Raw genomic sequence first — 25,811 nt, 5'->3', positions numbered from 1 at the left:
GTCCCTTTTCAAGGCTTGTTCTTTGGGCTGTGTTTTCTATTTTAACTCTTCATGTGTTCTCTAACACTAGAGAAGGCCATTTTCATTGATTTTTTTTTTTTTAAATATGGGAGCTTATTTTTTTTTTAGTTGAGTTTGAGATATAATTTACATACAGTAAAATTCACCTGTTTTAATTGTAGAGTTTTATGAATTTTGAAAATGCATGTAGTCATGTAACCACCACCACAATTAAGATATTGAATGTTAATATCACCCAAAAAAGTTCCTTCATGCCCATTGCAGCCGCTTTCCCCCCAACCTTCCAAGCCCTGATAACCATTGATCTATTTTCTGTCCTTATCGTTTTGCTTTTTCTAGAATGTCAAAGAATTGAATCATGAAGTATGTGACTATCTGTGTATGGTTTCTTTTACTTATCATGATGCTTTTAAGATTTATCTGTGTTGTTGCATGTATCAGTAGCTTATTCCTTTTTGTTACTGAGTAATGTTCCAATATAGAGATGTGCCACAGTTTATTCATTTGGATTGTTTCCGGTTTTGTGCTGTTTTGAATAAAACTGCTAGGAACATTCATGCATTAAAAAAAGGGCTGCATGCCTTCTCATGTTAATACAAATACTTTGTCATTGGTTCCTTCCCCGAACTCTGTAAATACACTACTCTTCCATCTTGAACAGAAACATAATCAGCCTTGCACAACCCCTCCACATCTCTCATCCCGTTTATTCATCCATTCCATCTTCAACCCAATTCCCTAAAAGACTTCTTTACCTCCCAGTCGCAGTTCAGGGCGTTGCAGGCATGTTTCTGTCCCCATTACTCCACTGAAACTTCTCTGGTAACGGTTCTCTAGGAATTGCCAAATCCACTGGACCATTTTCAGTTCTTATCTTTTGATATCTGTACAGTCTTTGAAATTATGTCTCTTTGCCTGAATCTGTGACTACCTTTCTGACAGTTTCTATTCTGTATTCTCTGCAGGTTCCTTTTCTTCTGGCTGCCCTTAAAATAACCTTGGCCCTATTCTCTTCTCACTCCGAATCATCAATTCTCATGTCTCAGCTGTCAATTATAGCCTCAGCTGTCAATTATATCCTACAGTTTCCAACTGTACTTCTCTAGTTAAGGCCTCTATCTTAAGCCCAAGACCTAGTTATGCTTTTGTTACAGTGACCTCAAACTCAGCAGGTGCAAAACTGCTCATCACTCTACTTCCGTATTCTCCACCTTGTTTCTTTTCCTTTATTCCCTGTGTCAGTAAATGTTACCTAACCGTTTACTCAGTCATTCAAGTAGAAACATAGGGATCCTCCTACTTTTCTTCCCCTCATCTAATCAGTGATCATGTTCCATCAATTCTGTGTCTTGAGTAGCGTCTCTTAAATCTGTCCTTTCATTTCTGATTTCTAGTAAGTAAACTTCTGGTATAAAATTGTTTCTGAATCTCATCAGCATCTTGAAAGATTTCTCTATATGGCCATGCTTCACATAACAATGGGGATACTTTCTGAGAAATGTACTGTTAGGCAATTTCATTGTTGTGCAAACATCTTAGAGTGTACTTACATAAACCTAGATGGTATAGCCTACTAAACCCACCTAGGCTACCTGGTACTAATCTTACGGGACAACTGTTGTATATGTGGTCCATTGTTGAGTGAAACATCGTTATGTGGCGCATGACTGTATAGTAGTACTCAAATACTTGAATGAATGAATAGGCCTTTTGGAAAAGATACTTGACTGTAATAGTAAAGAGAGAAGATGATTCTTGAGCATAGAAACTAAGTTGAGATCAAGAACTATACACTTTCTGGCCTGAAATAAGATTTTGATTGGAGAAGAAAGGAATGCCCAAGGTGTATAATCTACAAATTAGTAATCTACAAATGGAAGGTGGTGAAAAGAAGCCCCATATATTGTGATGTATAAGAGAAAGCTTTTGTTATGTACTAGTTAGAAAGCACTTGGTTACAGAACTTAACAGCCCTTCTAACCTTAGGAAGCTGTGAGCAATCATTTAATTGGGCTACGTTTATTGTAGAGAAGAGTAGTTGACACTTGAATTATAAAGCTACAGTCTTACATTTGTCTCGTAATTGAAGAGAAATATAATAACATATAATCTGCTTCAGAGCCTCCAATCAATAGCAAGAATTTGAACTCCTTCCTCATCTGTGCCTGGCATGCCACATTTCTTTTGTATTATTATATTTCCCATTCTGTCTGCTTTTATTCTACCTATGTGGTCTTTCCTAAATGTCCTTTGTTTCAAACACATTGCACACTCCCCAGCTTACTTAGCTCCTGTTAATCTTTTAAGCAGCTCGTATACTTTGATGAGTCTGTACCAGGTATTAAGCAAAAGAGAAGTACTTTCCTGAGTCTCACTTGAGGAAACACTCTTTTAATGGTTCCCCCTTTTTTCCATGAAGGCTTCTTTTTGTAAATATTCATCTGGATCATTTTGCTTCATTCGTCTGTCTTTTATCAGCTTTGCTATTAGTTTATTCTTATCTCAATCTTTGTAGTGCAGCTCTTAATGTTCAGTTTGGTTTAGGTTTCATCCATTTCAACAATATTTTTTTGGTACGTGTGTGTTTATATCAGTCATGTTGTTTCTGTTTTACTTTGGGTTGGTTTAAATCTGCTATTCTCAATTATAAATATAAAGCTTAAAAGCAACAAATCGATGAGATAACCCACCAATAGTTTTGTTTTGACACTTATCTGTGAATTTGTTCTTTGATTAGCTTTAGAAGTAGTTATCAAAAGAATAAATATGTGGTACATTCATTAACTTTCACCTGGTTTTATATGGTTTTGTAAGACAGACTAAAGATATTTATAATTTGAATTCCCTCATACATTTACGTTATTGTAAGCATGAATGGTTTAAAATTGGAATATCTGACCAGTTGTAGATTGTTTACTATTATTGTAGGTTACTTTCTAGTGCAGTTGTATTATTTTTAAATAATTTGGAAAATTAAGAAAAATGACTATTCTCATCGTTAATTATGTTCATTATCTTACTTTAGTGAAATGATTATAATAAGCCAGCCATGTTAGTCTAACGCTTAGGTTTTAAAAACCAATGAAAAGTGATAATTCTTTTAGTTTCTTTACAGTTCATGTGGATTTCATTTTAAACAAAAGCAAAAGGAAAAAGGAAATGTGACTTGCCACTTTGCACACACATTGTTTATTTTATTTCCTAGTAGAAAAAATACTCACCCTGGGGGCTTTAACTCTGTTATTTATACAAGCTATATAGTACGTTTTGTGTTTCAGTTTCAGAAGGCAAAAATTGTGTTTTGTATTTGAAGCAATTGTACTTTCCTCTTAACCAATTAAAAGATCAGAAAAATAGTGCCCAAGGGCAACCAAATTATTGTAGTGAATATTCACATGCTGCGTTAATTCATGTGTTTCTGCCTATGCCTGGAGTTTAGCCACTCCCCAAAGCAGCCCAAGTTTTTTGTCTGTATCCTACCCCTTTTGCGTGCGTGCTCTGTTTGCTCGCTCTCCTTCAGTTTCTTTGTCTCTTTTTATAAATAAGTAGAAAACTTTTCTTTAGTTCAGAGAGCAAAGGGGCAGGAGAAGAGCTATCTTAGGAAGATTTTATTTGTGCCAACATAGAAGAGCTTTGTGGTAGGCCATCTGGACCGGGAGGATTTCCTCAGAATGTGAAGTATGTTGTGAGATTTAGAGAGCTGGGATTTGCTCTGGAACTATCTGGGAAGGCAGCAGGAAATGTAGACAGAACTGGTTTGTATTGCTTGTAACGTAGGTGGCAAGAATGGAAGACAGCTTGCCTGGTCTCGCTTCAGCGTGTGGTTCCTCCACACTTATGAACAACTGCACTGGTAACGTATCTTTCCTTTCCTAGAAATTCAAACCTGTCGCACAAACTTGACTGCTTGTGACAAAAGAAGTCTGAGGATTTGGGAATGAATCTAGATTCTTTCCCTTTTTTTTATTTTCTCCTCCCTTTATGTGTCAATAATGGCATAAATATTTGCCTGTATACTTTTATAAAGTATTTAAGGCTGTACTCACTGTGAGGGCGGAGTGGGCTTTGCTCAACTTGTTCTTTCCCTGCCCTCCCCCCATCAAAAAGATGGTCATTATATTATTCTTGACAGAAAACAATTAAAACAGCGGCTTTTAATGGAAAACAATCAAAAAGTGCCTCTTAAATAATAGCAAATCAGAAATTGTGTAATTAAGTTTGACATTTGCTTCTGTGAAGTCTAACCAAAAAGCTTCATCAAAATCAGAATTATCTGAATATCTGTTTTTAATTCTGTGTTAAATTAAGAAAGACTGAAAAAAGACCATTTTAATTGTGAGTGAATCCTGGTGATAGGAGGAGGTAAAGTCCTTCCTGGGAACCAGCCATCATGCTCAGAATACTCTAGCAAAAATAGTTTTTTGGTTTTTTACTTAACACGATTTTGCTTTTAATTCATGCTAGTAGATGAATTTTTAGTAAACTATCTTACAGGGAAAAAACAGTTTTTAAAAATAGAAAGTAAGTCAACAGCGTTATTTGTATCATTTCATTGACTCCAGAAATGAGATAGTCTTATTTTTATATAATCATATTGCTAACTGGAGGTAAGTAATGTTGTCATTTACTAAAGAAATAAAATATCCAAACTTTAACAGTTAAAATGCCTTATTTAAGTAAAACTTCTTTGAGAGAAAAATTTGATTTTTGGAAGTAGACTATTAAGATAAATAGGAAACATTAATTTCTGTATAAATATAAATATATCTTCATATGAGCTGCTGTGTTTTTATGAATATATTTTCTTATGGTTTATTTCCAAAAATAAATTTTAACTGTTGTAGAATACATCGTCCATGACTTCTTGATATAATACTTAAATATTTCTGTCTTTATGTGACCATATTTGAAGACGACCAATTCCATATTAGAACAAAATAAGAAAATCATTTAAGGTGCTAAATGCTTTCTGATAAGAATTTACTAATGTGACACATCAGCTGTAATTTTGTTTTGTGTTTTGAAGAAATAATGTTTACAGGCCAGATCTTCCTTTGGCTGTATTGTATTGATTTTTGTCTCTTTTGTTAGCCTGAGAATATTCCTGTTGAACATCATGATACTTATATTTATACTTTTACAGAAATGCTCTCATTCACAAATTCACAAAAATCTGCAAATTAACCAAACTTATATTGAAAATGTGGGTGTGTTACTAAATAGGTTTACATCACAGCCTGAATTAGCTTCACTTTTTTTTAATGAGAAAATAATTTAAATTTTGTTTACACAAAGAATTTTTTTGTTGTTGAAAATTCATCAAAAAGAGTATAAGGAAGCAAAAATCCTCTGAAATCCCACTTCCCAGAGAATCTCCAGTCTCTCTCTATATCTGTGTATGTATGCCTGTGCGTATACAGTTCTACAGATAGAATACACTATAAATTTATAGTTGCCCTGCAAATTTTTCTCTCTCTGTGGTGTGTTGTCACTCCTACTAAACTTACTTGTCTATGTTTATGAATATATATCATCCTTTTTAAGAGCTACATAGTATGCCATAGTACAACCATTTATTCGATAAGTTGCCTGTTGACAGTCCTTTAGGCTAGTGCGGTTTTTTTTTTTAAACTATAAACCATGTATTGTTACTGTTTTCTCATGGTCCCTCACCCGTATTAGCTCCTCTAATGTTCTGCCATTTCCATTCTGCCAAATGTCTTAACATAAGTGCTTTAGGAAGGGGAGATCAGAGGCCGTTTCTAATTTTTTTTTTGTAATATTTGTTCTTTGTGGATCGTATTGTGTATCGTATCATATACTTTTTTGAAATGAAGGACTTTTTTTTTTTTTTTCAAAGGTTCATAAGTAACAACTAATCTTAGGGTCAGACCATTAGCCCTCAAAACTATCATAAAAACCATCTGTTTTAGTTGTTTTTATGACACAGAACCTCAGGGTTCTTTGGAAGTGCAGCTCCATTTTTATCTGTTTGGGAATTTAATTTGCAAAGATGGTTTCATTGTTCTCCAGAAACTAAAGTGAGTAAATCAATTACGTAGTCTAGTCTTCCTCATCCCCCAACCTCTTTCAGAGAGAAGAATCACTCAACTTCCCTCCCCCCAAAAAAGTATAATACAATATATGTTTTAATTGTTTTTATGACATAGATGTTCTGTTATCTGTGGATTCCTCCCTGTAATATCCCCTGCCCTATACCATCAGAAGTAACTATTGTCAGAAATTTTCTGTATATCATTCCCTTACTTTATAGTTTTATTCTAAACAATATAATTTACTTTTGTATTTTTTGAACTTTATATAAAGTTCATCTGACTTGCTTCTTACACTCATCATTATATTCCTGAGATTCACACAGGATGTTGTATGTAGCCATAGTTTATTTTCACCACTCTAGTATTCTGTTGAATGTTTATATCACAATTTATTTACCCATTTTATAAGTTGATGAACATTTAGGTTCTTTCCAGTTTGTTTCTATTACAAACTATGCTGTTGTGAACATTCTTGAACATGTCTCTTGGTGTATGTGTACAAGAGCAGAGATTGGGAAGTTATGCCTGGCAGGCCACCTGTTTTATAAATAAAGTTTTATAACAACCCAGTCATTTACATATTTATCTATAGCTGTTTTTGTGTTACAAAGGCGGATTTGAGTAGTTGCTACAGAGATTATATGGTCTGCGAAGCCTAAAATATTTACTATCTGGCCATTTACAGAAAAAGTTGCCCCCCCCCCAGTAGGTCAGGGTATATACACCTAGGAGTGGAATTACTGGGTCATAGAATGTGTGCATCTTCAGTTTTACCATATGATGCCAAAGTTGTTGTTTTTTTCCCCCAAAGTCATTGGAATAGTTTACCTCCTACCAGTGATATGAGAGTTCATGTTACTGTATATCCTTGGGAACACTTTGATATTGTCACACTTTGAATTTTTTCCAGTTCAGTGAGCATAAAATAGTATTTCATGTGGTTTTAATTTTCCTTTTCAAAATTATTAATGAGTTGCTTGAGCCTCATTTCGTATGGTCATTGGCCATTAATGTTTTCTTTTCCATGAGGTGTTTAGTCAAGACTTTTGCGGGCCAGCCCCGTGGCTTAGCGGTTAAGTGCGTGCGCTCCGCTACTGGCAGCCCGGGTTCGGATCCCAGGCGCACACCGACGCACCGCTTGTCCGGCCATGCTGAGGCCGCGTCCCACATACAGCAACTAGAAGGATGTGCAACTATGACATACTATCTACTGGGGCTTTGGGGAAAAAAAAAAAGGAGGAGGATTGGCAATAGATGTTAGCTCAGAGCTGGTCTTCCTCAGCAAAAAGAGGAGGATTAGCATAGATGTTAGTTCAGGGCTGATCTTTCTCACACACACAAAAAAAGACTTTTGCCATTTTTTCTGGAGAGTTGTTTGTCTTTCTCATCAATTTATAGGAATTCTTTATTCAGGAAACTAATCCTTTACCAGTTATAGGTGTTACAACTACCTTTTCTCAGTTTGTGAATTGCTTTTTCTCTTTATTGTGTTTTTTAGTGAGCATAGGTTCTGAATTCTAATGTAGTTAACTATCAGTCTTTACTTTTAGGGGTAGTACTTTCTGTATCTTATTTAGGAACCTCCTCTCTACTTGCAGGATATGAAGATATTCTCCATTATTTTCTAAAGGTTTTATAATTTTGCCTTTGATTTTTTAATCTACTTGGATTTGATTTTTGTGTGTGGTGGAGATAGGAACTTCAGTGTATACTTAATTTTAATGAATTTGTAAATTTTAATTTAACTTAACTTGGGAAGTTCAGCATTTATTTCTTCACATATTTTTTTCAGCTAGAATCTTTTTCTCCTCTTGCTCTGGGACGCCAATGACACAATATTAGGCCTGAGGCTGTGTTCATTTTTTTCCCCCTCTCTGTTTAGATTGTATAAATCGTATATATAATGTATGTGCATATAATATACATATATAATTTCTAAATAGACGAGGTCTTAATTTCAGAGTTTATTTTCTCTTCTTATAAACAGTTCAAAAAGCTTGGTTATTCAATATCCCATAATGTAGGAAATTAGATTGGAGAGGCTTGTTGCTATAGACAGGCATAGTTAATCCTAACTGCAAAGAGGGAAAGCAGAAAAGGTATCAAGAAAGATTAGAAGTTTGAAAATGTGGTGCTTTCAACTACAGTCATGCACTGCATAATGACGTTTCAGTCAGCAATGGACCGAGTATATGACGGCGCTCCCATAAGATTAGTACCTTATAGCCTTGGTATGTAGTGGGCTATACTGGCGAGGTTTGTGTAAGTACTGTAGGGGAAGAAGAAATTTTCCTCTATCTTTCTAGGTTCTTCTGTCTGGTCTAAGAATTAAATTGACATGAGACAGATTAACAGGAGAAAAATGAAAAAAGTTTAATGACATGTATATGTGGGAGAAATTCAGGAAAATCAAGTAACTTGCCAAAATGGCCAAAGCCCTCACCTTAAATACCATCTTCAGCTAAAGACAAAAGAAGATATTGGGGGTGGGGAGAGTCAGGGACTTCACAGGGAAGGAAGCCAATATATAGGTAGGTGAAAAGGAGCAAACACATTTGAAAAACAAATGTTTGGCCACACAGAAACAGAAGAACACAGAGGGGAGCTCAACAAACAGGCTTTTCTAGGTTCCTCCCTGTCCACCACCTAGTTCATGTTATGCTGAGGTGATAGCTTGCTTCCTGAGACAGGTTTTTTTTATCTGAATTTATTTTTAAGCAGTTAAGGGGGAGGTAACAAGAAAAACTTACTGAGTCTTTTGTTTCTTAAAAATAATCAGCCTGAAATAATCTTCATGTTAAAGAGACACATTTTGGGGTGTCCAATTTTGTTCCCCTTCAATACACACTGTGGTATTTGTACAATGATGAAATCGCCTAACGATGCATTTCTCTGAATATAGCCCCTTGCATCACTGTATTTAATTAGAAATATAATAGCCTCTAGGGCATCGTTTTATCACAGTGCTTGCAGCACAAACTAATATTCTCAGTGAAGACTGAGTCATCTAGAAGTGGCTACATTATAATTGTATTCCCTTGTTAGGAAGACAAGAAAGTAAGTATTCCATTTTAGAAAGATTTACATAAAACCATTACATTCAAAAGATGCTAGAATATATATCATTCTGAAATGATGCTGGAGTGTCAACTTTTGGATCTTTAGAATAGAATGCAATATATTTGTCTCTGCAAAGGTAACATATTTCTTGACAATTCAGAAAACAAATTAACTATGATTCACTGTAGTAAAAGCATAATGAACAGCTATCATTATAGTTTAAAAACTGTAATATTGAATATTAAGGTTTACTAGTTACATAGAAATTTGCTTGCACCTCTAATAAGAGAAACTTACTTATGCCAATAAATAGATTATACTGATGGATAAGAGGTTTGTGGACCTCCTTTCTCTTCTCCCTCCACGCCTCCCCCCCCCCCCGCCCTTAATGAGTTTAAGAACCCTTGAGAATTCATTTGTATTCCTCCATATTTTAATCCTCAAGGCTAGAAACTATTTTGAGAAGGATCAAAGAAATAAGAGACTACCATGATATAAGGAAAAGGAAGTAATATACTTGGATTAAGAAAAGGGAGTATAAAAAGCTCCCAGAAGATAGGTATATTCTATTTACTGAACAGATATATTCCTAAAAAGTTTATTGTGAGTGAGAGTATGGTGCGTTAGAGATTGGGAGAGAAAAAAATAAGAACAAAGTTTTCAAAATGGAAAGAGAGCAATGGATTCTTTAGAGTCATCTGAGGGAGGAATTCTAACCCCAATTTGCTGTGTGACCATGAGTAACTCACCTAATTTCCCAGAGTCCTAGTTTACTTATCTGTAAAATGATAGGAGGAGTTGTTGGTCTTTCAGATAGTCTCTTTTCTAGCTGTAGTAATCCATAAGTGCAAATGTAAATTTATTGCCTTATACTCTAATATGTTCCTTTATAAAATTGGAACACTATGCCTGGAGAAGACTTAACTTTAACGAAAACAAGCTTCAAAAGCAATGCATTTTAGCTTAAACTTAAAGTAACATATGATACGTTTTTATTATGAAATTCAAATAATACAGAAATACTTATACTAAAAAGCAAAAGTTTCCCTTTACCCCATCCTTGTAATCGCATTCTCCTAGTCAGGGGTAACCCAGTCACCAGTTTAATGTGTACGCTTCTAGACTTTTTTCTGTGTGTACATTATATACATATATAAATATGAAGTTTTTTATTTTATTTTTTAGAAGTATGTTTTTGGTGTGTGTATATTTTAATAAATCATTCAGTAATACAGTTTTGCAATTTGCTTTTTCCACTTAAGTTGTCTTGTAGATCTTTCAAATTTTTAGTTTGTACATCTACCTCATTGTTTTTAATTGTTGCATGGTATATTGTCGTTCATTAATCCCATCCATGGACTTTAGGTCATTTTCAATTTTGTGGCAATAATAAACAGTATAGTAAAGAACATCACTATACAGAATAGTAACTTATTTAACTCACACCATCTGGCAATGCTGTGCATTGTTTCATCTAACAATCCTAAGCCTGGGATAAGTACTAATTAGCATGAAGAAATTACACATGAGGAAACTAGTCACAGAGCTGCTAAGTAGCAAACAGATTTGCTCAAGCACTGTAACACCAGAGCTCGTGTGCTATTCTACCACAGCTTTTATTGGATTCCCAAAGAGATTCCTGCCCTGAAAAGGTGAAGAGCCAAGATTTTAGACAGGAGGGGGTTATAGAATTCTAGAGCTGTAAGAAGCTGTAGAGATCAACTACTGTGCTCTTTACATCTCCATTGCTGCTGACCCTATAATTGATCATCCAAACTGGGAAACCTGAGAGGTAAAGAAGGAGTGTTATCATAATATTTATACTGAGATAACAGACACATTTGTCCTGGACAAATTGAGACACATGGACACCTTAACCCTAGGCTATGCCACCATCACCTTTCACCTGGGCTACTGCAGTATCTCCTGCCTGGTCTCCTTGCATTTACTCTTATCCTATTCCAGTCCATTCTCACACAGTAGCCAAATGACCTTTTTAAAATAAAAACCTGATTTTATCACTCATTAATTTAAACCCCTTCAGTGGCTTTGTGGAAAAAATGTATTTATCCAGCTCTCCTGTGATTATTATTAGAATGCAGCGTGAAATAGCGTAAAGGGCACTTAAATTGTGAGTCAAGAGTCCTTGTATTTGAGTCTCAGATATCAAGACTGGTTTGGTGACCTTGGGCAAGCTATTTAGCTTCTCAAGCTGTTTTCTCAAATATAAAATATAGATAGTGTGAGGAGGGAGATGAGGTAATAAATATGAAAGGTACCATATAAATGCAGGACATTGTTAATAGTTAACTTTGTGCTTGTTATGCCCTTTGAAAAATTATGCTCTTGTGTCTTATCACAGTATCTAGCAGGTCATGGTAAGATTTTTACAAGCTGAACCACCTTTCATGGGACTATCCAAGTTTCACAAAATAAAAACCTTAGTCATTTAAAAAAAATCAAAGTCCATAAAAGGTAAGTGACTTGCCAAAAGTAAAAGCTAGTTACCGTATTGGTACTAAAACCCAGGACTATAACCTTGGCATGATAGTCTGATAATCTTTCTACCAGGCTCTGCTGCCTTCTCAAAATAATTATGTGTTTATAAAAATCACACAAATATTTTATCTGTGATTATAATTTAAATATATAACTCATCCTTCGTAAATTGAAAACAGTTTGGAAAGGCATGTCCGTATAATTTATTGACTTAATCAGGACCTCTGGCTTACAAGTGATGGCTTGCAAAAAGGGAATTTATTAGGTTACATAATTAGCTGGGAGGAATATTAAAGCAGCTCTCAGAATTGAAGGTCTGGGGCTTCAGAGACTAGAACTGAACTAGGGGCAGTCAAGACTGTCTTGATCGCTGACAGCCTTTGGTCTCTGTCCTTATAGCTGTCAAGCCAGGAAACAGGATAGGCTACACCTCCCTCTCTGGGAAATTTGGGAGGACTCCATTTGGCCGGTCCATATCTCACAATCACCTCTGTGGTAGTATTAGATTGAACCATATGAAACCGTATGAAAATGCTAATAGTCAATCGTATTTTTATCAACTAAAAAGGCCATTTCATATGATTCAACCTATTAATAGTACAGGGTGGTAGAGGGAAGAATGAAACATCATAGACTGATAGCCCTAATGTATCCTCAAAAAATGGTGGAGTTCCACAGAAGAGAAGAGCTGCTGTTCTTCCTACCAGAAGAAGGAAAATAGGAAAGCATTCTGGGCAGACAGAAATCATAGTGACCATAGTATAACACACTTACAAAGAGTATGGATTAGCTAGAATTCAATTCGACCACTATGGAAATGAAGAAGACCTCAAATATAAGCAATTCTAAAAATGAGAGACTGAATTGTTCTTACTAGTCCTTTTCTTAAGCATCTCTGAGTTTGACAGATCTACCTTTTTATGTAACAAATGTGTCCAAAGCTCTCAAATTATACCTTTTGTACTTTGCTGTTGTATGATAAACATTTTTTGAATGTCAGACATGTCCTAGGCACCTACCTCATAACAATCCTATTTAAAGTTGAAGAGGGTCGGCCCCGTGGCTTAGTGGTTAAGCGCGCGCGCTCGGCTGCTGGCGGCCCAGGTTCCGATCCCGGGCGCGCACCGACGCACACCGCTTGTCCTGCCATGCTGAGGCCGCGTCCCACATACAGCAACTAGAAGGATGTGCATCTATGACATACAACTATCTACTGGGGCTTTGAGGGGAAAAAAATAAATAAATAAAATCTTAAAAAAAAAAAAGTTGAAGAAATTGTAGTTCAAAGAGGTAAAATAATTTACCTAAGATTATACAACTAATTAATATGGAACCAGAATTTGAAGTCTAAATTGAAGATAAAACCCAACTTTTCCTTCCATACCAGTACTTCTCAAATATTGTCATTGAAATACCTCTGAAGGCAGGAGAGAGTACTTATTTTTGCCTGAGAGAGTCTATAGGAATATATGATCTTAAATATGAATATTGTTTACTGCTCCATAATAAATGGTGATAGCTTTGCTTTTTAGATGCTGAGGGTGTTTTTTAACTCAAACTTCCGAGTTAAATTGTTTTTTTAAGAAGATGTATGACACATTATCTCAGTTTGAGAAAAATGGCACACTATGCCTTATTGTGTGAATGACTGACTCAGTTTGTATCACTCCAGTCCAGACTATTCATTCTTATGTAAGAATCTAAGTTCCCTCCTGGATTTTCATACTTATAGTGAATTAGCCAATAGCACTTGATATTTCTATACATTTGGATTCTGATTGACCCAACAAACAGTTCACTCTAAAGTTACATAGCTTTGGAAGTAGTTTGTAATTGCTATGTTATAGCTAAACTTGATTTAAATAGTCTTGTTGTTACATGCCTAAGGCAAATATTAGCTACATGTTTTTTAGAGAGCCTGTACCTTTTTTTCAAGAGGTTGAGGAATTAAGGGAAAAGAAGGAAAAGCAAAAAGTCTTTTGCTAATCACATAGCAGTATTTTGTGGGGTTTGGGAAGTATAATAGTAAAGACTGAAGTAAAGAGTGCTTTCTCTTTTTAATTTTTTTTTTTTGTAAGGAATATCAGCCCTGAGCTAACATCCATGCCAATCCTCCTCTTTTTGCTGAGGAAGACTGGCCCTGAGCTAACATCTGTGCCGATCTTCCTAAACTTTATATCGGACGCCACCACAGCGTGGCCTGATAAGCAGTGCATCAGTGCACGCCCAGGATCCGAACCTGGGCCGCCAGCATCGGAGCGTAAGCACTTAACCGCTACGCCATGGGGCCGGCCCTAAAGAGTGCTTTCTAATCATTGTTGCCAAGGGTTGAGTGGTTCCCCATCTGATACATAAAGCAAAACGGAAGTGATTTGTACTCCTTTTTTATTTTCATAAGAAGTATGATAGTGATGTAATTGAAAGGAGTGCTTTGAATCGTTCACTCTCTTGCAAGTTTCCAGAAGTCTACAAAGTGATGTATTTAGAGAACATTTTGGTAAAAAAAACCAATTAGGGTGATGGTATAATAATGCAAAAATTTGACCATAGGGAAAATTTTCATAATTTTAATTATATTTCAGATATAGTAACTTATACTATTTTAAATTAGTTCAACAGCTATGAAAATCGTTATAGAAGTTAATCTGTGTAAAAATGATTTTTTTTTTCAATTTTTCCCATCTTTTAAAAGACTTATCTGGTATAGTTTTTATTTGTCATTAGATTCTTAAGCAATTTACTTTAAAGATATTCCATATTTTCTTTATTTTATAGATGATAGTATTTCTGCTGCAAGTACTTCTGATGTTCAAGATCGCCTCTCAGCTCTTGAGTTACGAGTTCAACAACAAGAAGATGAAATCACTGTGCTAAAGGCAGCTTTGGCTGATGTTTTGAGGCGTCTTGCAATCTCTGAAGATCATGTAGCCTCAGTGAAAAAATCAGTCCCAAGTAAAGGTAATTAAGTGCATTGTAAAGCAGGAAGAGTCTTGCTTTTTGCAACACTTTGCAATAATATATAAAACTTGTGTATTTTATCAGTGACATTAAAATTGGGAATATAAAACTATAGTTTCTCTTTTGGATTACTTGTGATTATAGTTTGTTTTCCATTTCCTTTTTCTTTATTCCCAAGAAATTCTGAAAGTTTATTATTTAATATTTTAAATTGGGAATTTTTGTGTAGTATCATGGATTTTACTTATAGGCTTTTATATCACAATACTTGTGTGAATTTAGTATCTTCCAACTAGATAAAAAATTTACTGAGGGCAGGAACTGAATCTTCTTTTTTCTGTCTCTGATAGTCATTAGTGTTGTTTCTTGAACACAGCAGATAGGCCCTCATATTTACTTTTTGAATCAATCCTCTTATCATTACAGAAATGGTTAAAATCATTATAGTTCAAATAGCTTCATTCTAAGCCTTTTGTGGTCATTAGTCAGCAGAATCCTGAGGAATTTAAGCTCTAGAGTTTATTGCCAACCCAGTACGATGGGAGTTTTAACTTTCAGATATTGAGAGTTTTCACATGTGAGAGAAACAGTCATCAAGACCCTGTTAAACTCTTGAGTTTGAAGCAGATGTAGTGTGGCCTTTCCTTTTTTCCGACCACCCAGAAAGAATTTAAAATTCTTTCACATTAATCAAGCAATTGAACATATTTCATATATCTTTGTGATTTCTTGGTAGAGTAAATGGACATGGGGATGATTATCCCATTTTGGCAATGGAAACATTGAGAATATTCATTGGCGTACCTCTCTACTGCAATGTCAGTGCAAATTATTAACCTAGGGAAGAGTCTTAGATAACTCTTATATTCTAGCTAGATAGAAGATAGTTAACCAGGATATGAAGAGCAGATTTGGGAGAAAGATTATAAATTTGGTGTCTGAATGTTGAGTTTGAGGTATATATGGTGTATAGATAGATACATATAGGTAGTTGAATTACAGGTCTAGTACCCGTGCTGGTCTTGGCTAGCAATAAGAATTTGGGAATGTTTAGCTTATGGATAATAGTTGAAGCCATAGAAAAAGGATGTAACATGAGAACAAGGCTCAGGGTAGTTCTATTGGGAGTTCCAATATTTCAGCATAGCAAAGAGTGATTCACGTTGCCAGCTGCTACAGAGAGGTCAAATAAAACAAAGACTGAGAGATGACCATTGGATTTGGCATTTATGAGATTATTAGAAACCTCTCCAAAAACAATTTTAGTGGAGGGATAGAATTGCAGATCTAACTGCAGTATTTTGAGAAGCAGCAATTGAGGATAATTGTGGAATTGGGAGCAGCAACTATAGCCACTCTTTCAAAAAATTTGCCTGAGATGGGGTAAGAAGGTAGTAGCTAGAAAAAGATGGTAAAATGAAGGCCAGTTTTAATTTTTTAAATTGTAGACTTGAGCACAAACATATGTTGAGGACAAAAACGCAGCAGAAAAAATGATGATATTGGTGGGGGAGGGGTAGTAGTAATTGAAGCAGGTTTCCTGAGAGTTTTTTTTTTTTTTGTGAGGAAGATCAGCCCTGAGCTAACATCCATGCTAATCCTCCTCTTTTTTTTTTTTTTTTTTGCTGAGGAAGACCGGCTCTGAGCTAACATCTATTGCCAGTCCTCCTCCTTTTTTTCCCCAAAGCCCCAATAGATAGTTGTATGTCACAGTTGCACATCCTTCTAGTTGCTGTATGTGGGACGTGGCCTCAGCATGGCTGGAGAAGCAGTGTGTTGGTGCCCCGGATCCAAACCCAGGCCGCCAGTAGCTAAGCGCGTGCACTTAACTGCTAAGCCACAGGGCCGGCCCTCCTGAGAGTTTGAGAAAGGTTCTTAGAGCAGGTAAGAAACTATTAGTCTTAGACAGAAAGAAGACTACTTCCTTTGAGATAGAATGGAAAGAGATAAAACTGAGTGGAGGCCGCTATATATTCATAGTTGTCAAGGCTGAAACTTTCATTCCTTATCCCTTTGTCCTCAGGAGACAGTGATGCCCATTAAGAAAGGAAGATAGTTCCTAGGAGGTGAAAAGAGGTTGTAAATGTTTGGAGTGGTTAAGGTAGAGAATGGAAGACCGTAGACATATGAAAGAAATGCTGAGTGACCTTGAGAGTATTGAGTTGGGAAACTGGGGGAGGGACATTCATTCTGCCTGGGTTTGTGATTCCCATTCTTATACCCCCCACCATCAAGCATGCTGGACCTATGTGTTAATAGTGGCGAGTCAGAGAGATGGCAGGATCTTTTCCATTAGTGGTTGGTAAGGTAAATGTGTTAATGACAAAGGATGAGACTTGAGAGTTTGGCAAAAGACTTGATAGAAACCACTTGGGCTAATAATGTATTTTTTGAGAACCAACTTTGAGGACTGCCAAGATCAAGCCAGGCAAACATTTATTTGGTTATAAACTGACTGTTATAATAGGATTCTGGGGTCGTTAGAGTAGAATGAGGAGCTGGATCAGTTCATATATGTGGGCTTTACAGGGGAGGTAAACTTGGCATAGAGAAAGAACAAGTTTCTCCTCTATAATTGGTATATGTACCCTCAGCTTCTGACTCTGTATAAGTATTTTAAATCCTGTAAGAGAAAATGATACAGTGTTTGATTATTATCCACATTTTTAAAAGCTTATTTTAAGTAGTTCATATTAGTCTAAAAAAATTAAAAAAATTTTTTATGCTAAAACAACAGTATCTTGTGATCTCTTGTGGAGAAAAATTTAAACAATGTTTTCTCTCATTTTTCATTTACCAAGGTATTTCTGTAAAGAAATATTTATAGGGAAATTTAAAGACTGCTTTTTTAAAATTTGGTAGATAGACGATATTTTGTATGACACATCAGTTACTTAGCACCTACCTGTTTCAGTGTCATAAAATACAAATACAATTAAATAGCCCTAGTTCCTATTTCCCAGGAACATACTTTTTGTACAGTGTCCTTTCTAGTCTTTTTCTAGTTGTCCGTATTCACAATTCCTTTGTGTCTAAAGTGAATTTCGGATCAGTTTTGTTACAGGCTCTTTAGTGAAGACTCACCCAGTTCTGGAGTCACAGAGCCACCTGCAGCTACTACATTGATACTTTTGTTTCCACATAGTACTGACTCATAATTCTTGTTAATAACCTATTAATTAGAGAGATAATTTCCTCTCCATTGATTCTACCTCATAAGTTTTTTTTTGACTGCTATTCTTATAATATGCTAACATAGTTACATTCTGAAATAGGATCCACTAGTGATTATTCTTTGTTATTTTGTTACCTTAGACACAGGCTTTGAATTGCTGTCTGTAAAATGGATTGATGAGGGGATGGATTATTTAATAATTTAGGGAAATATTATTTTAGAGATAAGCATAATTTATTGTTAAGATTTAATTACTCTATTTCCCTTTAGTGGAAAATTTTAGTGGAAAAGTTTGCCTGACTGCCCAATTATGTTTCCAATATTGATATTAAAATATCAAGAGAAATAAATATTTAAAGTTTCATTGATTTTTTTTTTATTGACAATTCTAAATAGCTTTATCTTGGAGTTTATATATAGTACACTATAGAAGTAACTGGAAAAAATATTAAGTGATTCTTCACTGTTGGCATTTGTATATAGCCTAATAAAGATCAGCTATCAGTTTTGGCATTAAACAGGATTAATATATTAATGGTATGAATATTTGGAGTAAACATTTTAAGCAAAATATTTTCTAATGAAGTTTTTCGTAAAATACTTTTTTTAGGAAACATTATTTTGTAGGGATTTTGTATTTTTTTCTTCAATTAAAAGTGAAGTCATTTCTGGTAACTGGTAAATTTTATCTTATATGTGAATTTTTTTAGTCCCCTGTGAAATTAGAATTTATAGTATTCACTTTCACATTGTACTGACAGGACAATAATCACTATCATCTTCTTAAGATATTTACATTTTCTAGATTTTTCTTAGAGATAAGACTAAACCCCCATGGATAAATAGAGTGGAATCCTTTTATGAAGCTGTGGTAAAAAATGTAGGCCAACTTCCTTATTGACGAAGACAACTATTACATAGTTTTGCTAGGTGGTGGCAATATGGGGACGTGACTTGGCTTCAGGTATGGCTAAAACTAAATGTTAATGTTGTGTATGCTACTGACTTAATGGCATTTTACTATGTCACTTCATAGTGGTATTGCCATTCAGTAAATGGCAAAATCAGAAACACACCTAACTAGTCATTTCAGTATTTTTAGTTCTCTTCTTTTAGTTTATCCTCTTTGGTGTGCCAGCCAGCAGTATTAGAAGCTAAGACCCACTTTTTCTTGAGTATGTTATGCCAGACACTTAACTGAGATAGAAAGTTTTCCCACTAGTTTTTAAGGTGGCCAGTCATTTAAATTTCTTGTATACCTTCTCTTCTGTCGGAGAATTCTTTCCATTTGACGGCATATGTTCATAATATATGCACCAGTTGCAACTGAATCCCTGCCAAAAGAAAAAAAAATTACCTGTACTTTGGAGCAAAAGGGAAGGCCCATGGAACACTTTGGCAGTTTTAACTGCCAGGAAGACAAATTATATCACAGCTGGTGCCTGGGAAACCCATTAAGACCACTTGGGGTGACCAAATGAATGTAATTTGAGAATACAGCCCAGTGGCATTATGTGAAGACAAGCTGTTAGTACACAATGGTATAAAAGCAAAGGAGTCAAATTTATCTGAAAGTGGGAATCAGTCATTTTAAGCCAGGAAACTGCTGGTAAACCAAAAGTATCAGGCATTGTAACTGCTACTTGAGAAATGAGAGAACGCAGAGGCAAAATTGAAATGTAGAGGATGTCGGTTCTCCACAAGAAACATTCCTAATTGTGTAGAATCTGGGATAGTGTACAGGCACAGATCTCTATCATTTGGCTCTTACTGCAAATAACATTTGGGAGAACACAGGGATTGTCATAGGTTTGCAGTAAATGTTACTGATAAGTAAATTACGTTAATCAGGGTGGAAGGCGTGAATTTCCTTGGTGGGGCCCTTGGGCTAAAATGACTCATAATTGTTGTAGGAGATGGGAGAGTGTCTTATTATTTTGACAATAGATCAAAGACTTCTAAGCTGCTCTTTGTATATAGAAATACATGAGTGGATATTGCCTCAGACCAGGCAGCAATTACCATTTACAGAGTTCCCTTTCTCTATGAGAGTCAAATCCTTCTTTAGTCATTTCTACTCAAAATATACTTTTAAAAATTAATAGCTAAGAGTTAAAAGGACTAAAGTACACCTTTGTGAGACTACAGGAAAGGAGAAGTGTACAGATAAAATTCCAAATGGAAAAGACAAAATTTGATGGAGTACACATAAGTCCTCAATCATCTCAAAGAGTGAAGCAAAGTAATTGACAGGGGTTGGAAAAAAAAAGGGAGCTTGAAAATATGGAGAGAGTGGAAGAGGTCTGCTGTTGGAACTATGGGACATATGATAGGAAATCTGAGATAAAAGATTTTGCGTATCAACTAGAGTTCTTCCTCCATAAATATCTTTGCCCTTCTCCTGATCAAAATTTTCTCCATCCTTTAAGATCTCAAGTTATTTCCTGAAAATGATCTTTCCATTTTTTGTTTCTTAGAATTGTTTAAAAATTTTTGTGTGTCTCTCTTGGTATATGTATTTGTTGTTCTTGCTAGATTATAAACTATTTGAAGGCAGGGACAGTTTCTTACTGACATAGCTAGCCCTATGATGACTCAGTAAATACTTAATAAATGGAATGTGGGAAGAAGAAGAAGAAAGTTTATAGAAACAACAAGTTGTGGTTAAAAAGAAATTACTGCTTTAGAGGGAGGGATTGGGATAGATGCAGGAATTAGAGGATATTATGGATGAGGTATATAAGGATTTGAGGATATAAACGAATTTCAGATTTGATATTTTGCATACGCAATAGTTCCTAGAAGTTCATTAGTATTTAGGAACTGTCAGGCTAGGGTATCAGAAAGGTCATCTGCTTGGGTCTATCATCAAGGAATATAAACCATGTGATTAGTATCCTCATGTCATGATAAAGTATAAAAATTATCATTGGCCTTCAACCCTGGCATTATGATAGTTTCTACTGTGATAAAAACTAAATGAATGCCTTCCTGGTTTATAGACTTTAGGCCTAAATTTCTCATATTTCAGCTGGATTGCTGCTCAGAAATAGAAATACTTTTGTACCTTTGGTTACTAGAAGTCATTGTTGCTTCCAGTCTTGCAGGCTGATCTTTGAGAGAGTTATAAAGCTCAGACTTTATAATGCCCAGGCCCTGGGTGAGAGGGATGTGTATATACACATACATACATACATAGATACATCCACGTATATATATATAGCTAATGGTGCATTCCAGTCATGAATTTGTGTAACTGCAATAATCATTTTTATGTTCCTTTCTTCCAGTTAAGTTCCTGATATTCTAAATTTCAAAGAATACACTTGAGACTTCCCAACTGAAAAACAAGCATTTGCCCACAGTTCCTTTTTGTTTTCTGCCTCTGCTTTACTTAACTCATTGCCTCTACCTTGGGAGATTAGTCTTTTATTCAAATACTAAGGATTCCCAGTACTGAGAATTATCTCAAATTAAACTGTAGGATTGAAAGTGACCATGAAAATCTTCTTTTGGTCTTTTATTGCTATTTATGTAAGTGTTTGGGGACCTTGATGATTTAGTACTATTATCTGCTTAGGATTTTCTTTCCTCCTATTCCATTTGGTAAATTCCTATCTGTTATCCTGGCACAGCTCTAAATGTCACTCTCTACTAGGCAGAAATATTCCTTTCTACTTACTTACCATTCCTTCCGCCTGGACTCAAATCTTGATTTCACTGTCTATTATAATATAACCTTGAGCAAGTTAATAATCTCTCTAGGTTTCAGTTTCTTCATCAGCAAAATTGGAATGAAAATAGTCAATTCTTTTTAGGATGATGGGGAAGATTAAAAGATGTAACAGGGGCTACCCGGTGGCGCAAGTGGTTAAGTGCGCCCACTCCGCTTCAGCGGCCCGTGATTCGCAGGTTTGGATCCTGGGCGCGCATTGACGCACTGCTTGTCGGGCCATGCTGTGGTGGCGTCCCATATAAGTGGAGGAAGATGGGCATGGATGTTAGCTCAGGGCCAGTCTTCCTCAGCGAAAAAAGAGGAGGATTGGCATCAGATGTTAGCTCAGGGTTGATCTTCCTCACACACACACACAAAAAGATATAACAGTTATAAAATACTTATGATAATGCCTAGCATATAGCAAGTGCTTGATAATTAATATTATTCCACACCACTTACTGTATTAACAGTTGTCTGTTTCCTTCATTTTTTCAATGTAGTAGGCACTGTTTTAGGTAGTGGAGATTAAAGAAATAAAAGACACTGCCTTTGTCTCCAAAGGACCTCAGGTAAAGTGAGAAAACAGATAAGTCAATAGTTACAAAATTATATGATAATTGGTATTAAAGAGGTAAATTTAGGGTGCTGTGGGAGCACCTAGGGTAAATACCTAACTCCAACTGGAGTTGAAGCTTTTTTGCAGGAGGTGACATCAGCTCTCATCTACCTTCATGGTCTTAGCCACTTATGGTGCCAGTTCCCAAATTGTTATCTATATTCCAGACTTCAGCACTTCAGAATTATCTGTCTGCTTACTAGATTGTTCTGCTTGTATGTACCTAGAGTTCATAAATGTAAAATGTCCCCAAACTGAACTCATCTTTTTAAGTCTAAACATTTCTTAAAACTGCCTCGTCCTTTCCATTCATGCTACCTAGCTCTTGTTTCAGGTCTCCATCATCTTAGGATTAGACCACTGCCCTGAAATCTGCTCTTCACATAGCCACTTGAGGGTTTTCTCTAAAATGTAAATTGAACTAAGTCCCTTTTCAGCTTAAAATCCTTTAGTGGTCTCTATCCTCTAAAGATAAAGTCTTCATAATCTAACTCCTGCTTACTTCTCCCGTCTGGACTCACCTCTCCCATCTGGACTCTGCCCTCTCTTGTTCTACATTCTCAACATATAAAGAGCTTTTTGTCTATGATCTCCCTCCCATGCCACACACACACACGCACACCCCACTTAGCTGTTTCATTCTTTCTGTTCCTTTACACATACTCGAGTAAGATCCCGGTGTCTTATCACCTCTCTTTTACCTGGCTATCTCTTGCTTATCCTTTAAGACTTTGTTCTGCATTTCTTTAGGAAGCCTTTCTTGGGCTCTATGTCCCTAATCATCCTTACAGAATTATGTGTCTTTTCTTTGTACTTCCATGATACTCCTCTGTTCATATCACTCTGTTAACTGTACTTACCACATGTTTTTCATTGCAGTGTGAATCTCTTGGAAGATTTTGAACTTCCTGATGCCAGCGGCTGCTTTGTACTGTTGTAAACACAAGGCTAGGATCATAACAGGCCCTGGGTAAATATTTTATGGGTAGATGGATGATGAATAATTGGTAATTTAGGCAAGCAGAGATGACTAGTGTATGCCAGAGAGAAGGACCATCCAGGTGCAGAAGCACAGAGGAGTAAAAGTACTTAATTTAGGAGTTCCACATAAACTGAAGCATAAGGTGTGAGCTTGGTAGATAGGACCCATCGTGAAAGGTTTTCTTATGCCTTGCTAAGGAATTTAGTTTCTATCCTAGGGTCACTGGAGAGCTATTAAAGGATTTTAAATTGAGGAGTGACAAATAGATTTACAGTAATCCATTAATTCTAAGATGCCTATATTTCTTGCATTTCAACATCCCTGAAATTGCAGTGCATCCTACAATTGATTGTGTTTTATAGTTCTCATAGGCAACACTTATTTCTTTCTGGTGGTATTCAAGATAATGGTGCATATTACAATTGATGGTATATTAAATTCAAAGACGTACAGCGTGTTTTAGAAAGATCATTCTGGCACAGTGTAGAGAATGCCTTAAGAGCAAGGTAATACTGCAAGAGGCGAGAATAGAGATAAACTGAACATAATCCAGAAGAGAAATTTGAGGCAGTAGTGGAAAAGATGCATTCATTTAGTCATTCAGATATTGGTTAAGTGCTTTCTGTGTGCAAGCACAGTGCTAAGCATGGGGATGTATACAAGAATCACAAAGCAAGTAAGGTTTCTACATGGAGTTACAGATAGTTGGTGAGAAGAACTGTGAAGGAAATAAGGGGATAGTGAGAGAATAAAATAGGAGAGGCCCTTTAGATAAGGTGATCATAAAAGCCTTCTTTGAAGAAGTAATATTGAGCTGAAATTTGAAAGATGAGGATGAGCCTTCTAGTTGAAGAACATTCCAAGTAGAAGAGCAAATGCAAAAGCTTGGGTGGAAGAAAAGAGAGGAAAAATCGAATTCAAGATTTGGGTCATATGCCAAAGAAACAAACAATCCCATCTTGACTGTTATCTTATGCTATATACAAAACTTAAGTCAAAATGGATTGTAGACCTCAGTGTAAGGGCTAAACCCATAAAACCTCTATAAGAATATATAGGACAAAATCTTAGTGACCTTGGGTTTGGCAAAGATGTCTTAATAGAATAAAAACAAGTACAAATAATAAGAGAAAAATTAATTTAATTGAACTTCATCAAAATTTAAAAATCTTATTCTTCCAAAGACTGTTTTGAAAATAAAAAGGCAAGCTACAGAACAGGAGAAAATATTTGCAAAACATCTATTTGTCAGAAGATTTTTATTTAGAATATATGAAGAATTCATACAACTCAATAAATAAGAATACAGCCCATTTTAAAAATAGACAAAAGGTTTGAACAGACACAACACCAAAAAAGATATATGGATGTAAAGTAAACACATGAAAAGATATTTAACACCTTTAGACATTAAGGAAATGTGAATTAAAACCTCAATGAGATGCCACTACGTGTTCACCAGTATGGCTAACATTAAAAAGACTGGTCATTCCCAGTATTTGGAAGAATATGGAGTAACTAGAACTCTTACACAATGTGGGTGGGAATGTAAAGTGGTATAGCCACTTTGGAAAATAACTTGGCAGTTATTTAAAAAGTTAAACATTCACCTGCCACACACCCCAGGTATTTATCTTTAAGAAATGAAAGCTTATGTCCACACAAAGACTTGTACATTTAAGTTCACTGAAGCTTTATTTGTAATAGTAAAAAACAGGAAAAGCCCAAATGTCAACAGGTAAATGAATAAAAACATTGTGGTATATCCATATAATGGGATAGTATTGGGCTATGAAAGGGAATAATCTATTGATACACTTAGAAACTCAGATGAATTTCAAAATAATTAAACTGAATTAAAAAGCCAGGCAAAAAAATATATATTGTATGATTCCATTTATATAAAATTCTAGAAAATGCAAACTAATCTGTAGTGATAGGAGGTAGATTGGTAGTTGCCTGGGAACAAGAATGAGTGAGGAAGAGATGGATTACAGAGGGACACAAGGAAACTTTTGAGGATGATGGCTATGTTCACTATCTTGATTGTGGTGATTGTTTCACAGGCATATATGTATGTCAAAACTTGGTAAACTGTACACTTTATGTGCAACTTATTGTATGTCAATTTTATCTCAATAAAACTGGGGGGAAAAAAACAGAGTTATAGAAGCAACAAAGAACTTAGTCCACACGTTGAATGTTGGCAGTAAAGAAATGGAGGAATTGAAGCTGATTTCCTGTTTTCCAGTTTGTACAATGAATGGGTGGTAATGTGTTTCTCCATGAAAAAAGTATATCATAGAGTAGCAGTTGAATTGTTTTGTTTGGTGAGAGGAGGGGCACATAAGTTCATGGGGAGATGTTCAATAGCAGTTAGGTATAGAAAATTATGAGAAGGATATGATGGTGACAAGAGATCTGAAGAGTCCAGATATAAAATCGGAGCAAGAAAAGAAGATCCAGGAAATGAGAGTAAGAAGAATGTTCTTGCCTGAATGATAGGCATTATTAGATGCTGAAGAAAAGTTGAGCAAGATAAGGACTGAAAAGTATCCATTGATTTCAGTGACACAGAAGCCATTGATGATCTTGGCAAGAGAAGTTTCTGTGAAGTGGTTAGATGATAGCCAGAATGCAGAAGGTAGAAGTGTGGATAGGAAAGTGTAGACTACTGGCTCGTTTTCAAATTTTAGACTTGGAATGGAGGTGGGTGGGTGCACATG

General features: G+C 35.6%; 1 protein-coding gene across 6 annotated transcripts in view; it reads left to right on the top strand.

Moving 5' to 3' along the window:
* The window catches only part of EML4 (EMAP like 4), a 161,456-nt gene that overhangs the window by 54,783 nt on the left and 80,862 nt on the right, over positions 1–25,811 (top strand). For 5 of the 6 annotated variants that reach the window (XM_058551357.1, XM_058551355.1, XM_058551358.1 and 2 more), the window contains one exon: positions 14,412–14,594. In XM_058551357.1, the coding sequence (XP_058407340.1) occupies positions 14,412–14,594 (183 nt within the window). Of the gene's footprint in view, positions 1–3,792; positions 3,875–14,411; positions 14,595–25,811 lie in introns of those variants that run through there. The other variant, XM_058551361.1, reaches the window with a different exon arrangement.

The sequence above is a fragment of the Diceros bicornis genome, chromosome 12 (assembly GCF_020826845.1).
Source record: "Diceros bicornis minor isolate mBicDic1 chromosome 12, mDicBic1.mat.cur, whole genome shotgun sequence".
Taxonomy (NCBI): Eukaryota; Metazoa; Chordata; class Mammalia; order Perissodactyla; family Rhinocerotidae; genus Diceros; species Diceros bicornis.
Note: the sequence above shows the minus strand (reverse complement) of the source record. Positions and strands in the feature narration are given on the sequence as shown.